This window comes from Aulostomus chinensis, chromosome 11 (assembly GCF_037954235.1).
Source record: "Aulostomus chinensis isolate RoL2024-O1b breed Wild chromosome 11, RoL_Achi_v1.0, whole genome shotgun sequence".
Lineage (NCBI taxonomy): Eukaryota > Metazoa > Chordata > Actinopteri > Syngnathiformes > Aulostomidae > Aulostomus > Aulostomus chinensis.
This window is the reverse complement of record NC_141330.1, coordinates 10,656,214-10,672,905: the sequence shown is the minus strand read 5'-3', so window position 1 is coordinate 10,672,905 and position 16,692 is coordinate 10,656,214. Positions and strand designations below refer to the sequence as shown.

General features: G+C 42.1%; 1 protein-coding gene across 1 annotated transcript; it reads left to right on the top strand.

Annotated features, from left to right (window-relative positions):
* The first annotated feature begins 278 nt into the window (after positions 1–278).
* On the top strand, positions 279–15,520 carry cers2b (ceramide synthase 2b). The gene is made up of 11 exons (XM_086218370.1): positions 279–828; positions 6,533–6,706; positions 7,836–7,953; positions 8,056–8,174; positions 10,337–10,394; positions 10,688–10,738; positions 11,557–11,649; positions 12,111–12,239; positions 13,291–13,397; positions 13,510–13,663; positions 14,574–15,520. The coding sequence occupies exons 2-11, from the start codon at positions 6,534–6,536 to the stop codon at positions 14,727–14,729; spliced, it is 1,158 nt and encodes a 385-aa protein (XP_086074496.1). The 5' UTR covers positions 279–828; position 6,533; the 3' UTR covers positions 14,730–15,520.
* Positions 15,521–16,692: the final 1,172 nt, after the last annotated feature.

Here is a 16,692-nt window from a genome sequence, read left to right as displayed (position 1 = left end):
ATAAGCAGGCCAAAGGTCAGAGCACAGAAAAAACGGATCAAATTCTGAATTGAAAAAATAAACAATATCCAGAGAAAAATGTCTCATGAAAACTTTAGATGAGAGCAAAACAGCCGCTGTGACATGGAGTTAGGCCAGTATATACAGGCGTCAGCGACCCATTAACCCAGCTCACATCTGCACAAAGACGAAAGGGGGGTGGGGGGGGAGGGGACTTCCCTCCGAGCGGAAACAAAACGCGGATGTGTGTCGGTGTGTGCGAGTGTGTATGTCAGCCAAATGCTCTCTCTCATGTGCTTGAACGTCATCTGCGTCCCTCCCTCTCCGTTATCCCCTCACTCCTCCCTGTCTGAGCTGCTGCCCTCACTTCGTTCTCCTACCGGCCCGACCTCCGCCTCTGCCCGGCCAGACACCGGGACAGACCCCGCTGACTCCCGGGACACACGGGAGGGGGGGCGACATAGCTGGAACACGACGAGAAAGCTCCGACAAATCATAGGAGAAAATCTGCTGGTCGCATTGCAGCATCTCACTGACTCTCTCTCTCTCTCACCCACGGCTACTTTTAACTCCCCCCACCCTCCCCCCATCAACCTCTTTCTTCGGGACAAAGTCAAACTTCACGGAAAGATGTAAAAACCAGTCTGCATGTTAACTCGGACACTAACTGCGCCCCTCAGAGCAGGACATCGAGCTCGGCACGTTCATTCAACAGGACCGTTAAAGGGTTTAACCGGTGGGACACGGAGGACTTTGTGGAGATACGACCTGAAACGTTTTTATCTTTTAGCAGGCGATATTTTTCACCTCACCACGGGATAAATCAAAGTAAGTAAGGTTTGTCTTTCATGCCGCAAGGTAACCGTTTTGTGAGTGCGTGTGTTTGCGGCGGGCGCACGCTCCGCATCTTTACTTTGCTTTGACGTCATCACGCACTTACGCAGGCGGACTCGGTTAATTAGCTACTTGTAACGGGCCTCTTTGCCGCAGGACGCTAAAACGCTTAAAAAAGATGTTCCCGAGTTGTAAATGTATGAAAGTTCGTTGTTAAGAATGTATCAGTGTCTGTTTTTCCCTGTTGTCTGATCGGAGAGATGCTATCAGGCTGTATCAGTTAGCTAACTAGAAGCAGGAAAGGCTAAATTAACACTACACAAGCTATACTTGGGGTGATACAGCTACACGTACAGTGTTATTTAGCTGAATACTCAGTTATGCTTGTTTTAATTCCAGTGAGTCATTTCTGATTGAGAATCCTACAGCTGGACCTCCTCTTTTTAGTTCCCTCTGTGTTAAAGCTTGTAAAACCACAAAGTTTGCTGGATTCATCCTCATAAAACTATTTATGACACATGCAACCATAATGAAATAGAACAATATGTATACTCATTGATATATAATCAATATAGGGGTTTTTTTGTTCTACGGTATAAACTATTTATTGAGTGTTATTGGAGAGAGCACACACGAGTTAAATATTTTACTAAATGCAATCACACATTATTAACCCATAAAAGATCAAACAGACCCTGAAGGCACACTGTTAATGAAAAAGAAACCAGTGCTACAAAATAAAGACAACACGAGACACCATTGTGTTCTCTTTTAATTCACCTCTCACTGTTTCATTGTTTCTAATTGAGTGGCATATGAATTAATGTATTGCTAAACTGCATAAACATCCATCAGTAAGGATCAATACAGCTCAAATAGATAGTGACCTGATCATTTATTAATGGCAAGCAATCGATGATACGTCCTGCATTGAAAGGCAAGCTTTAGATGTATTCTTATCGCTAAATGAGTATTTGTACACCACCATGACCACAGTTTAAAACCTCAAATACAAATATATGCCTGTTTTGTGTCAGATAACACATCGTTTTAAAAAAGCCCAACAGCAGTGCAACATGTGGATGAATGGATGGATTATTTGTGGATTAGCCGTGATAATTGATTCTGTAATAAATGTGAGTGTGTTGCTATTCTTGGTTGTCCATCAGTGAATGGTAACTGAGTTGTATTATGGGCAAAAACAAAGTTGCAATTCAGTTCTGGGAAAAAGAAATTATCAATTGACTGATTGAATCATTTGCACATTAATCTAACTTGTTGCAGCCCTAAAGGCCAGTCCAGGGTAACCCCACTTTTTCTTAAGTCCAACCTTACATCTTTCAGCTGTTTATTTAATGGTCATTCATTCAGCTGAAGACAGAAACGGCCTTGACGGTCTCAGGACAGAAGTACCTTCCTAACGTTTCCGGTGTTTAATGATCATTATCCTTAAGAGCTCTACCGCCTCTGAAAGAATGGCCTCACAAAGGCCCAGGGGCCAATCTTATTGCCCCGAGTCGTGTAACTGTACTTACTCAAAAGGCAGAACTGGCCTGCATCCAATCAGGAGAGCGGAGAATCAGCATGACAATATCATCCTTACACCTCCCGAATGGGCCTATTCACTTCTATCTGCCCACTGATTTAATCCCCTCATCAATAATTCATCAGGGTCACAAATCAGTGTCAAAGGTATGGAAGTCGACATTCTAGTGATCTCTATCAGAGGACTGACTTAAGAGTGATGAACCAGACCACAGAAGACTGGCCGTCTGCCCTTGGGAGGATTGGATGTCCTCTTCCATTTACAGTTCATCGTTTTCTGTCATCCGCGTGTTTGCTTATTTACTCAGTCTTGTGCTGTAATAACAGTACAGAGTTTTCTGTCAACCGCGGGGATGGTGGTATGTCTAAAAAAGGTGAGAGATTTGTGTGACACATCTTTAAAACATTCTGGCTCAAAATGCTCAAGGCATGACCTGAGTTACAGCTAATGAAGCATGTGCATCGACGGAGCCCGCCAGCCTCCTGGTCAACCACTTCATCCCACAATGCGGGAATGAACCACGGCAGGCTGAGGGTAGATTTTCAAGGTTGGCAGTCACGTTTAAGACACACACTTGTAGGCTGTAGCCATTGATTCCTGTTGAAATTGCATTTAAATGGATTCATTTAGCGTTGCAGCTCACAGTTCTCCTCGTTTTCTTCGGTCGATGCGGTCGTCCTCCTGTAATGTTCTGATATGAGGTTAAATCAGAATCAGAAATCCTTTATTAACCCCTTGCGGGGAAATAAATATTCAAATAGCTTGTTTATTCCCACAAATGTCACTTTATGGTTGGAAATTCTCACAGTGGTGAAGTACAATGTTAAAAAAAAAAAAAAATACAGTTAGGCCATGAGAAAAATAGTTGTTGGTTAATTTTTGAATGGTGTCAGCTCTAACGTCCTGTATTGCATCACGGCGCACTAAAATCATACCATATTAAATCCTTTAAGCTGGCCTGCTCTACTATGGCAGTATACTAGTTTATGAAACTTTGAAACAATAGTTCAGAAAATCTGAATCAAATGTAAATTTTGAAGTATAAAAGTCGTTTTTGTAGCTGCTCTCAACCGTTTATATGAAGTGGACCAATGTGTGAGGATCATTTGAAGTTCTTTGTGATTTTAATTGTGTTGGTAATATTTCCGTGCCTCAAAATAAAGCCTTTTGAATCCTCTGACATGTTCAATTCAATATTAATTCACAAGCATCTGTAAAAGAACGTTCCATGAAACTAAAACGCCCTCGGAGAGCGCATACCTCCGCTGAGGATACGGAATAGGGGAAAATCGAAAGCAGTTTATACATCTTTCCATCCGGCCAAAAAAATATGCTGGATCAACATCTATGCAACCTTAATCCTCACCAGTTTAATGAAAATACATTGCTGTATTTCTTTAGGAAGAGTTTTCCTGGGTCACAGATAGAGATGATTTCCAGTGGCTGTAACATTCCTCAACAATTTCACGTGGACTTAAGGAATTTGACTGAAATTCACCAGTAACACATCCAAAAGTAATAATGATTTATATCCTGTCCATGGCCTAGAACGGTCTACAGGAGCCGGTACCTACGATTTGATCCAGATCACCTCCAGAAGTTGATCACTTGTTCCTTGTAATATTACAAATATTTCAATCAAATTCCATCAGTTAGTTATGGAGACTTCCTGCTTACTCATGCCAGCGATCACATGACCCGCTCAGGGAGTTAATAAAACACAGTCATGGGTATTCCCTCCTTGCCCAATTAGATAGCAATATTCGTTATGATACACCGATACACGTTTCAAATAATGTTCAGGTGATGTAGAAGATATATTATGCTGGGGGGGGGGGGGGTTCTCATACTTTTATCATTTCAATGTGATCTATAAAGGAAGACTCTATTAAAATAACCACATTAGAGCTCTCCTGTAGTCTAGACAATATTCAAGGTCATCATTTAATGTGACTCCAGTTGTGTGACCTCAGTTTACTTATCAAATCTGACGACTTTAACACCATGACCTCTTTGAATCGAGAATTCTGTGGTATTACTTCGTCTTTTTCTCCATAAAAGTTGTGGTTGGAATGATTCATTCGTCAGTGGGCAACCTTGAGTGCGGATAGATTTGAGTAAACGGGAAAGTGTGCGCACGCTGGTGGTATGTTTTTGGAGTGACTCACGGTCAGAGGACGTGGCTACAGTCTCATGACTTATGTTCCTCTTGTGGACACCCATCATTGAGATAAACAGATTGTTGCCTGATTCAGCGATTGCAACGTGTTATGGAGGCATGAAGAGTGACAGCCGCTCTCCCATCTTAATGTTGGGTAGCACGTTTACACTCTTCAAATACTCCTGGTACCGGGTCCCAGTGTGCTCTGTTTAGGTTCTCCTCCAAAACCAGGAGGCTTCATTCTGAGAAAGAGCATGATGTGATTCATCAACAAAAGTTCAGGTTTAAAAGACCCAAGCTCTGTTTACAATCACCACATCCCTGTGACGTATATTCATAGTGAGAATAAGAGAGACAGAGAGACGGAGAGAGAACTTCCTCTCTCACTACCGTGCTAGAGGCATCCCTTACTTTTATTGGACAATTGAAATGGTAAGAGCCTGGTCATATGATCTCGTGGGCCAATGGAATGTGGTGTTAGGAAAGCTGTGCAGGGAAAAGTGCTTTAACATGCTGAGTTCACTGGATGAACTGAACATGGAACCCTAAAAATACCCGACTGAATCCAAAATTGCTTTTACCATCACAGCAGTGCAAGATAAAAAGGTTCCCTGTTGTTGTGTTTGTGGTAGCAGAGGGTGGATCCTAATTACAGATGATATACTCAACTGTTAAACATGGAAGCTCTTCTGCCCTTTGAACCATTCCCATTTATGCTCCCCGGCTTGTTTAGCTCTCTGTTTTAAGTCAGATTACATTTGTTTTTATGGGGATAAAAAACTTGTTATTCAGCAGAAATCAGGAGCCCTGGCAGGAGATTGTAGGGCAAGTGAGACATAACATTACTGAAGTGGAAGAGTTGGCAAAATAACTTGGAAAACTATGTCAGCAGCCTTCCCATCCACCACCTGTGCTGGGGGGAGGAAGCAGAGGCCATGACTAAGATGACATGATGTGATAAATAACTGAGAAGGGGAAAGGGTTCTCCACAGAGCGGTAATAAATAGGACGTCTGAGGCCATGAACCTAGGTATGTCTAAGACTGGAAACACACGCAACAGCACCAAAATGAATCAGTGTTTAGTCCTCTGGACCAGGACTCAGTCTTGAGATGTGTTAGTCCCTTATGTAACAAAAGGTTAGGGTTTTGATGTGGAGTAAAAGTTCACAGTTTGACTCTGAACAGATGGAGCTGCAGTACTGATAGTATTATCAGTACTATTATCAACACGCTCCGATTATAAGCAGCGGTAAACATAAACGGTGACAATGAGGAAAGTTCTTCATCTTTTTTTTTTTGTTAGCAGAATTTCAGCTGCTTATTTTCGGGGTAGTCAAGGGTGGGAGAGCACACATGCCTTTGCTGCTCTGGGCCAATGAGGGAACCCTTATTGATTACTGGCAGGGAGCAGCAGGGTGGGGATGGGAGTGGAAGCGAAGCGGTTAAAGGGCTTTAGCATTTACAGCTGCAGCTAGTGGGTGGGAGGGGGGCTCCAGAGACAGAGGGATGGGGGTGGGGATGCCCCAGCCGATCTCTGCACATATGGATGAATAATGACTCAAATCCCTCAGTTGCTTATTCCCCCTTCACTCAGCCACTCCCTGAACTTAGCCGCAGAAACACTCTTCTCGGACTACAAGTGTTGAGGGAAGCATTGGTGTTGAAATATGAAGGAAAAGATTTGCTCGGTTGTTGGTCTGATTCGTGCTCCCTCTTTTGGGCCTCCCCACCTCCCCTCATGCTGCATGTGCTCTGGTATATGCATTAGGAAAAAGCTGCTGCCAGGCTTCCATGGGAGGGAAACATCGGTGCAATCATCTAATTCTCTTAATTACACTGTAGCAAACATCCCCAATCACAGATGTTTAACCATAGACGTGTACCTCAGGACACGTGTGCCTTCGGGTTTTGGGGAAACCTTAAGAGGACATGCGTTTCATGAGTTTTATTACTTACTTTAGATGTTAATAAATGCTCGTGTGTGTTTCAGGATGCTGTCAGAACTCAGCAAGTGGTTCTGGCAGGAGCGTCTGTGGTTTCCGGAGGGCCTTGGCTGGGCTGACCTGGAGGATCGGGATGGACGAGTCTACGCCAAAGCTCGCGATCTGTGGGTGGCCCTGCCCATCGCCCTTTTATTCCTAATCGTCCGTCAGATTTTCGAAAGGTCAGTCTCTTTTCTTCTCCTCATCGATATTTTTATCCAAACTTTGAGCTTTCTACTTTTTTGCTTTCTACTTTTTTTGGCAGCTTCTTTCTGCCCGCTGGCCTCATGTTGGTTTGATCTCATATTGGTTTATTCCACTTCAAGATTTTATGCCTCCACACTGGCGACATGCATGGCCAGAGGCGTTCCGTCTGCCCACCTCACATTCTAGTCAACTGAACATGTCAGAACACTCGAAGGGAACTTCTATGAATTTGACACAAACATCCACTTGGACTGAATAATGAACTGATTACATTTTATCGGTCAAAGTTAAAGACCGATGTGACCTCATAAAATGTGTTTCCTACTCTGTGATTCACATGCTGATTATGACACAAATGTCTTTCACTATTGCAGTAGTGCTTTGGTTGTTCGGTGGTTCTGACCGGTTGGTAGAGGCATAACCCCTTCAGGCAGTAACTCTAGATGTGTCTTTCACCTTTACTTCGCAATTCTTTAAACATTGGTACGATTGGCCCTTCTCAATAATCTGTGATTAAGTCGTATTTCTAGTGACGTTTCTCACACTAGTAATTATCAATAAATCAGTCGGCTGAAAGTCTACTAATGTTTTATTGCTGGAGCCAATGCTGTTACTGGGTTTCACCCCCCCCCCCCCCCCGTTAATGTGGAGTTACAAACAAACAAGCACATAAATCTGTTTACATATACAGTGTCAAATATGATGCAATACATGAGCACTGCCATGAATAAAGCTCAGTTTACACCGGCATTGACATGTCATTATGGAGGTCGTAGTTTGCAGTGGTGCTAAACTGGGCTGCATTGTCCTGCACCGTACTGAGAGGCGTTTTTAAAATTTTGGTGACTCTATTTACAAAGGGCAGAATATTAGTAGAACCTCTCCACATACTGCACTCCAAGACAGCAGAACCACCCACTTTTACCTTCATAGTGAACATTAGGTAGAGTTGTTTCTCCTCTGAGATTGTCCACATGTGCTTAAAAAAAATATATAAGCACTATGAAGTCACAGACCTCCACCTCACCTCACGCAGGTTTCTCGCCATTCCTCATTTCTCCTCATTGAATGTGTTTTTGTGTCATATTATGTTTGTGATTGCAGGACAGTGGCGACACCTCTGGCTTCTCTCCTCGGGGTGAAAGAAACAGTACGGCTCAGAGCCCCTCACGACCCCGCACTGGAGTCCTTCTACTGTAACATTACCAAAAACCCCACACAGGTACCTCGTCACACGCACGCGCGCGCGCCCACGCACACAAGTAAGACCACTGAAAAAGCTTGCATCGAAAAAGGAAAACTAAACTCTTCATGTTGTTTTCAGAATTCAATAGTGAGTCTTTGCAGCCAGACTGGCTACTCAGAAAGACAAGTGCAGCGATGGTTCAGGAGACGGAGGAATCAAGACAGGCCGAGTTTGCTGAAAAAGTTTCGAGAGGCCAGGTAAGGATGCACACATGCCCGCACACACACACATACACACGTGCACTTTCAAACATTCGTGCACACGTCACGTTGCTATAGCAGTGGAGGTTAAAGCAGCTGCCATACTTGCGTTCCTCCGGCCATATGAGCACATTTCTGAGGGCAAAAGTAGCTCTCTATTTTTAGCATGCTAGTGGGTGTGCACATACGCACACACACACACACACACACACAAAAACTCACAAACTCATTACAATACCTCTCTGCAGCTACTGTCATGTCTCCTCCCCCCTACTCTTTACACACACACACACACGCTCACACATCCAACCATCCACGCATCAGCCACATACTCATTAACACACAGCACCAGGGGCTCTGTCGCCGCTGATTGTTATCTGTGTGCCTGAGCATTTTACTGTCAGAAGCAGCGCTAAACCAACAGTGTGATCTCCTGATAATACACATGGCCCCTGGATTCAGTCAGTCTCTGCTGGCAGCACGTGTGCACTACTAAAGCATGCAATAAACAGGAGCAGAGAGCATGGCACTGTTAGCATTGTCACAGGCAGGCCAAAGAAAACCAAAACACAAACAAACAAACAAAAAAAACGGTGATCAGTTCATGCATTACTTCATCCCATACGTGATGTTTTCTAATCTGCTGTAGTGACATGACCCCCATCACAAGTAGCTTCATTATCATTGAATTATTCAGGATTAACTGAGATCCATTAAATCCAACCCAAAGAGTCTGTTCACTCAAATTACAACAGAAAACAGAGTCCACTATTAGCAGGTGGAACCACTGGATTAGTCCTCCAAAGTATTTAGTATAGTTTTGGTGATGTTATTTGGTTAACAGGAGCTGAAACAAATTATTGTTCCATGGAAATTCACACGACAAAGTTGTTTCAATGCATGGTAATCGATACAATGTAAAACAAAACTTAGTTACAACTTTGCTATTGCGGACCTTTCCTGTTTTTTTCTTTGTCCTGTGTCATAGTGAACCGAAAGCCTTTAGGTCTACAAATTATAGCTGCAGCACTTGATCGATTAAAGTATTGGAAGTTAATTAATTACTGGCTTTTTTCGAGTCAAAATGTGAAACATTTGCTCATTTAAGACTCTTAATAAACGCAAGGATTTGCATCATCTTACGTCTTCTATGAAACAAATTTAGACGTCTTTTAGACGAGAGAATGGCGGAAAATTGTGCAAAGTATGATTTCTTTAAATTTCTTAGCAATTCAAGCAGTTCATTTTTAAATTAATCTGAAGATAAGTCGATGAAGAAACATCATTAGTCGTCAGCCTTTTAACAGTGGGAGTCAGACTGGAAATATTTGGGGTTTTTTTTCACTTTTTTCTTCCAGCTCTTGTTGGTTAATCAGTAAAATAAGAGTATCAACCCTGTCTGTCTAGCTTTGTCTGCTCCAACTCTGGTAGAAGAAATTCTGCTTTTTTGGTAATTATGTGAACCGACTCTTTCATCTGCAAGTATGAACCAGTATGGCGCGTGTGTGTGTCTGTCTGTCTGTCTGTCTGTCTGTTTCTGTTATATGCATATGATGTGTAACGGATGTGCATGTGGCTGGATGTTTGTCACTCGTTTTGCTGCATGTGTTATGACATTTCTCCGCTGAATCAATCTATTGTCTACGTTCACACAACAGGCTTTCTGTCTCTTATTTCCCCCTCTGGTGTCACTCTCACCATCTCTTCTTTCTTTAGATTCACCTTCTCCTCCTTCTCTCTGTCTGCTGCTGTGTTTTCAGAATGAAATCCCCTCTTTCTTTCATTCTTTTTTTTACATTTGTTTCCACCTGTTTGAGCTGCCACAGTGGGAATAACCCCTCACTGTCTCTGTTACAGGATATTAACAGTCTGACAGCACTCATTGTCTGTCGCTGTGTTCGCGTGTATGCGTGTGTGTGTGTGTGTGTGTGTCCTCATTTGACATTCCCAGCGCAGTTTACCAGATTTTTCCAGGACATTCATCCTCACATTTCTTTCCATCTTGTGTGTATGTGTGTGTTTGTCACTTGTGTGACGTTTTTGCGAGAATTTGTGGTGGATGATGTGTTTACATGCCTGCTAGTAGAAAATGTGTCTCCTGTCTTTTCCCCATTGACTGAGTTGAGAGTATGTTTGTATGTGTGTGTGTTCTCTTGCAGTTGGAGATTTACCTTTTACCTTCTTGCTTTCATTGCTGGCCTGGCCGCCCTCATCGATGTGAGTACCACCATGTTAACCCCCCTCCACCTCCACCACACACACACACACACAAAATCAGACACCTTCTCTTCCTCCTGTCTCCTTATATTTACATCCTCATTCGTCATCTGCCCTGCCATCGTAACTTGACAGTTTCCATGGTAGTTGGCCTTTTTTTTTCCTCTGCCAGGTTAACATCATGCCTCACATGGTCATAAGGGCAGCGCTGACTCACTGCCATGCTGAGTCAGTTGATATAAATACAAGTGTCGAGCTCTGATGTCTCACTCACATCCCATCTCCTCTTCCAGAAACCTTGGCTGTATGACCTGAAGGAGATGTGGCAAGGCTTTCCTGTGCTGGTACGTCTCGGGGATGACTAAGTACACGAAAAGCACAACGCACGACACCCTCTGAATACAGATTGTCCTTTAGGGAGGAGCTGATTAATCAGTTGCCAGAGTGTTAATAATTTAGAAGTTCTCAAGCACTTCTGTTCAGCAAAAATGCTGAAAAAAATTCACTCGTGAACAACAACTGTCTCACTTCAGACCAAATCTGCCGCTGCTGCAGGGTGACGGTGTGGGCGTATCGTAACGTGGGCGTTTATGTGATGTTGTTGTAAAACTGCTCCCCAACCACCGTCTTAACAATGAACAAGAGAAAGAACATTTTCCTTTCCTAAAACTCAACATAAATAGATACAAACTGACAGAAGATGATTGCTATCTTTATTTTACAGCATATAGTGCAAGCCAGATGATAGCAATCAGTCTCTCTCTCTCTCTCTCTCTCTCTCTCTCTCTCTCTATCTCCCTCTCGCTCTCTCTCTTTCTGTTGCTCGGGAAACAGCAGACGGCGTCTTCCAGTCTGATCTCTGGCCTAAGTGACTGCCAGTGTGACACTGCGTTATGTGGTTCAACTTGTATTGGCTGTGGTGTTTGGGCAACCTTAACCATGAGTAATAGAACCTGCGTCTTTGCTGCAGAGTCTGATGTGGTCTGAATGCAGCCTTAGCCAGACAAAACAAGTTATTTTAATGTTTATTCCTGAGCTTTGAGAAATCATGTCTCACTATTTCCTCACCCTTTATAGAATGAGCATTGGATCGATGAGCGGGACAAGTAAAGTTTATCTAAGTGAAAACGACTTAATGGCTTTTTGTGTTTGTGTCCTGCAGACTCTCCTGCCGTCTCAGTATTGGTACTACATGATCGAGCTGGGTTTCTACAGCTCTCTGCTCTTCAGTGTAGCTTCTGATGTCAAACGCAAAGTAAGTGTCTTTATCTGGAGAGTGATTTTCTCTCAGTAAACAAAAGACTTTCATCAGAAAAGAAGATACACAATGTTTCTGGACAATAGAAAACAATTGTTGGCCTACCATTACGTTATTAGATCAAGAGGAAGACGAACTGTTCCGACCTCATTATCTGATCAGGTTGATATCTGACGTGAACCGTGGTTGAACATTAGACTGTTTTTTACACGTGTTTTTGAATGTGTGTGTGTGTGTGTGTTTGGACTTTGCTCACCCTGGGTCAGCTAAGCACAGTGGGGGAAAATCTGTCCAAAGAGGCACAGATTGTTCCTCCAACACAATATTTTAACCCAGATGCCTCTTAAGCAGGATTTACCTCAACACACGCAGAACCACTTAAAACACTCACAAATACATGTTCGAAACACTCATTTCCCCCAGCATGAATAGTTGGTCTCCTTCTGATGCCTCTTTAGGACTTCAAGGAGCAGATTGTCCACCATGTAGCAACCATCCTCCTCATCAGCTTCTCCTGGTGTGTTAACTACATCCGCGCTGGAACCCTCATCATGCTGGTGCACGACTCCTCTGATTACCTCCTTGAGGTACATATATCTAATGCCTCATTTCATGGTATATTGATTATCCCACTCATGTTTTTGCTTAGAACACATGTCTCCAAATCATCTGACGCGTAAACTGTCTTCAAAATATCACATTATTTGTCATAGGTATCATAATATTATCATCATAAGATACGATGGCTCATAAAGAAGTTTAAACAGAAGGTTTTTTTTTTTTGTTGATTGAATGTTTCATTATAATTGAATCTTGGATCCATTTCTAACTAGAACACATTCGAAGAGCTCATACATCCGCCAAGGAGACAGAACATCGTATCGTCAAAATCACAGATCCAGGATACGATCAAAACAGTGTCAGGAAGCTGAAGCATTCCACTTTTAACCATTTCTCGTGGAATCTGAATTTGATCAAAATTCTTCTCTGACATCTCCAGATATATTGCTAATTGCTACATCCTGTCAGTGGCCTAGAACAGGATTCAGGATCTACAGTTTGATCCAGGTTGCTTCCAAAAGTTAATAACTTGTTCATTATAATACCACCTATCTTTCCATTACATTTTATCCAAATTCACCTCATCAGTTTTTCAGATATCTTGCAATCTTGATCACATGACCTTAGTGGAGGTAAAAATGGAAGTAAGGGTTGAGGAGGACAGAAGATGCACGTGGGCCAGTGAGATTAAACATCTGTTAGCACTGTTTTGTTTCCATACTGTAAATTAGCCAGTTATAACTGTCAAGGGTGTAACCTGAAAACGGTCTAAGGACACATTTGACTCAGGCACCCTCACATCTGGGAGCTTCTAGTTGAAGAGTGACACACCGTAAGTGAGAAATTGTTTCTAGCTTCCATTATGAAAGTTGATGATGTTGACCAGAAGACATATTAACGTTTTAGTTTTGCTCCAATATAATTCAATAAATACCATGAAATAACAACTTAGGGTCAAATGTGCCAGTCATACACTGATATTACGCTGCCACCTGGTGGTGGAGAATCATAATAAACTACACGACAGTGACGGCCATCCTCTGTTGAACTAATTGTCTTTCTCTCTCCGTCTGCCAGTCTGCAAAGATGTTCAACTATGCTGGGTGGCGAAATGCATGTAACTACATCTTCATTGTATTTGCTGCAGTCTTCATCATCACTCGCCTTGTCATCTTCCCCTTCCGGTATAGTTCACATCCACACTCCAAACAGACACACTGAGACTGTAAGATATTCTATAGTAATACCTTCTACATAGTTGTCCTTCTTCTTCTTCTTCTTCTTCTTCTTCTGCAGGATTATTTACTGTACGTGGGTCTACCCAGTGACCGTCTATGAACCTTTCTTTGGCTACTACTTTTTTAACGGTCTTCTGATGGTGCTGCAGTGTTTACATATCTTCTGGGCTGTTCTCATCATACGGATAGCAGTCCGCTTCCTCACCAACAATGTAAGCAGACGTTACTTACGCAACACCCCATCTCCAATAGTTTTAAACTAGTAACGTTTATGTCTCTACGCATTACTTTAACATAATTATTTCTGAATGGCAAAACAGTATAGAGATGTTACGATGCTATTTTGTGTGTAAAGAGGATGGAGATGTTACCAGTATGTGGAAAAAGGGATATTCATATCTATAATGTTTTGAATATGATATGATGTCATTGTTGTAAATGGCTTGACTCAGGTTTCATCCTAAAACTATGGGCGGCATGGCTCAGGGATAGAGTGGCCGTCTAGCAACCAAAGGGTCGCTGGTTTGATCCTCGACCCCGGTGACCATGTCAAAGTGTCCTTGAGCAAGATACTGGACCCATAATTGCCCCTGATGAGTAGGTTGGCGCCTTGCATGGCAGCCTTCGCCATCAGTGTGTGAGTGTGTGTGTGAATGGATGAATGAGATGACACTGTAAAGCACTTTGAGTGCCGCTAAGGTAGAAAAGCGGAATATAAAATTGAGTCCATTTAAAACATAATCAAATACACTCAGAGAATGAAGCCATAGAACTTTGTTTTTAAAGTGAAAACCTCACCATTTTAATATTGGGATTCTACACAGTAAGGGTTCGTGCCATGCTGTTGATATTTTGCTGGCTCCGTCTGACTCATGTTACATGTCACTGCATTTGTCTCAGGCTACTGTTTTAGAATGTTGAGGACTGAGTTTCCTGTGTATAATATTTGCCAGAGATTAGAGAGCTAACTGGGGAGGAGAAGTGACTATAATTACATTTGCCATAAGAATATGTAAGAAAACAATAAAAAGGTTCACACAGATGTATTTTAACACACAAGATTGATCACATCGGCCCATAAGTCTCCTCACGCTGTGTTTTTTTTTCCTTTTCTTTTTCCAGGAAAAAGTGGACGACGAAAGGAGTGACAAAGATGAGACAGATGAGTCAGAAGAGGAGGAGGAGGAAGAAGACGATGTTAAAAAGAACATGAAGAAAAATGGACCGATGCTGAACGGTCACACAGTTCACAACAATAACCACAGCAAGATGGAGTGAAAGAAGATGAGTGTCAGGACGGAAGAATGCGAGAAGGACTCATACCCCTCTGCAGGGGAGACAAAGAGAGAGAGCAAGAAGGAGGGATGTGGGTGAGGGAGGAGAGAGGAAATTTGACACTGTTACTTTTGCACAACACAAAAACACACACCTTCATTTCTACCTTTAGGTGACACAGAGACCCAGCAGATGATATACACTACATTACGTGGCATGGCTTTTTATTGCTTTGTCATCAGAGAAATATGTCATTGTTAGGGTGTGACGCTGGTCCCCAACTTTTTAAGGAGACGGGGAAGAAAACGGAGAGGACAGGGGGAGGGGAGTGATGCTAATTCCACCATAGCTTTCCTTGTTCTAACTGTGTGCCTTAGAGCCAGCTAAAGGCTGTTAAAATGCCATTTGAAAACAATCTGCTTTAATCATTTGTTGCTTTATGCCATTTGTTCCTTTTCCTGTCTAGTAAAAAAGAACAAATTAAAGAAACTGGGAAGTTTAATGGAAGTGAGAAAATAGGGCATTTATTTCCCTAAATTTTTGTCTATGCAATTAGATAAGTGTTAGTTTAGCTATTGCAATGTCTTTGCACAAACCTACAGTGTCTCTTATATAATAACAGAACTTGCAGCAGGACCGCGTGCCTCTGCTTTCCAATGCGGCCTATGCCAACTATAAACGAGTCTACCAGGACAGTTACATCAAATTTGGTTTCAGTTTTATAGATTAAAAGCAAGAAAATCTTAATCCATCACATATACACACATACATATATATATATATATATATATATATATATATATATATACACACACACACATATATATATATACATATACATACATATATACATATATGTATATGTTTGTGCATGTATATATATATATGCATGTATGTATATGTATACATATATATATATATATATATATATATATATATATATGCATGTATGTATATGTATACATATATATATATATATATAAAATTCCTGCTTCTGCTGAAGATGTCTGAGCCGCGACGTTCTCCAGCGGTCCACCAGTCTCCCAAATAACCAGAGGTGCTCAGCACAAACATGGCAATAGAATCCCAGCTTCCTGCTAGCATGAGAGAGCTTGAATATTTGACTCTCTGGAGAGGCTGAGGCAGTTGTATCCGGTGGAGTCCTGAACAGTGCTGATGATGCCACCCACAACAAGAAGCTGTCAGTAGAAGCTACTGCAGAGGTGGATTGCTCAGTAGAGTTTTACTCAAGCTCACAGGTTTGGGAAGCTTAGCTATTTTCAAATTTCAGAAAAAATGAGCCGGAATTCCTCAGACCACTGCCTAGTAGCCTTGGTTACTTTTGTTATTACAGGTTTGAATTATGGTGTTGATCTAAATGAATGATTTGATTTTTAGATTTTTGGGTATGAAAGAGGTTTACAAGTATGTGATGTGACGTACCAAGGAAGTCAAAGAGTATTTGAGGAATTCATGAAATAATGTGTTGCAGTTTTATTGTTCTGCTTTAAAGTGTTTTTGTATGTCAAGTGCCTTATCTGTAATGGATGTGATGCCCTCTCGTCATGTCCTCTACCGTTCTTCTCCTTCTCCACCTCCACATCACGGACAACCTCAAGACTAGCATGCCCTCCCTCATCGCTCACCCTCATCCTCCTCCTCTTCTACCCGTTCTTAGAACTTATCTTCCCTCCAAAACACCCCCCATTCCACCGCCACGTTCTTACTAACCCAGACCGACCAGCAACCTCTCTTCCCCACGGATACGGAAGAAACAGCTGAGTCTTGACTACAGTGTTTTTGTTTTTTGTTTTGTTTAATGATGCCTAAGTATTGTTATTAATAATAAAAGCAAAGATCATGACTCACAGTGACAGAGCTGGTAAGTAATTCTTCAAGCATTTGCTGAGCTAGCACACAAACTCAAAAAGGTCCAAACAAAACTGATTAAATATGAACTTGTCCC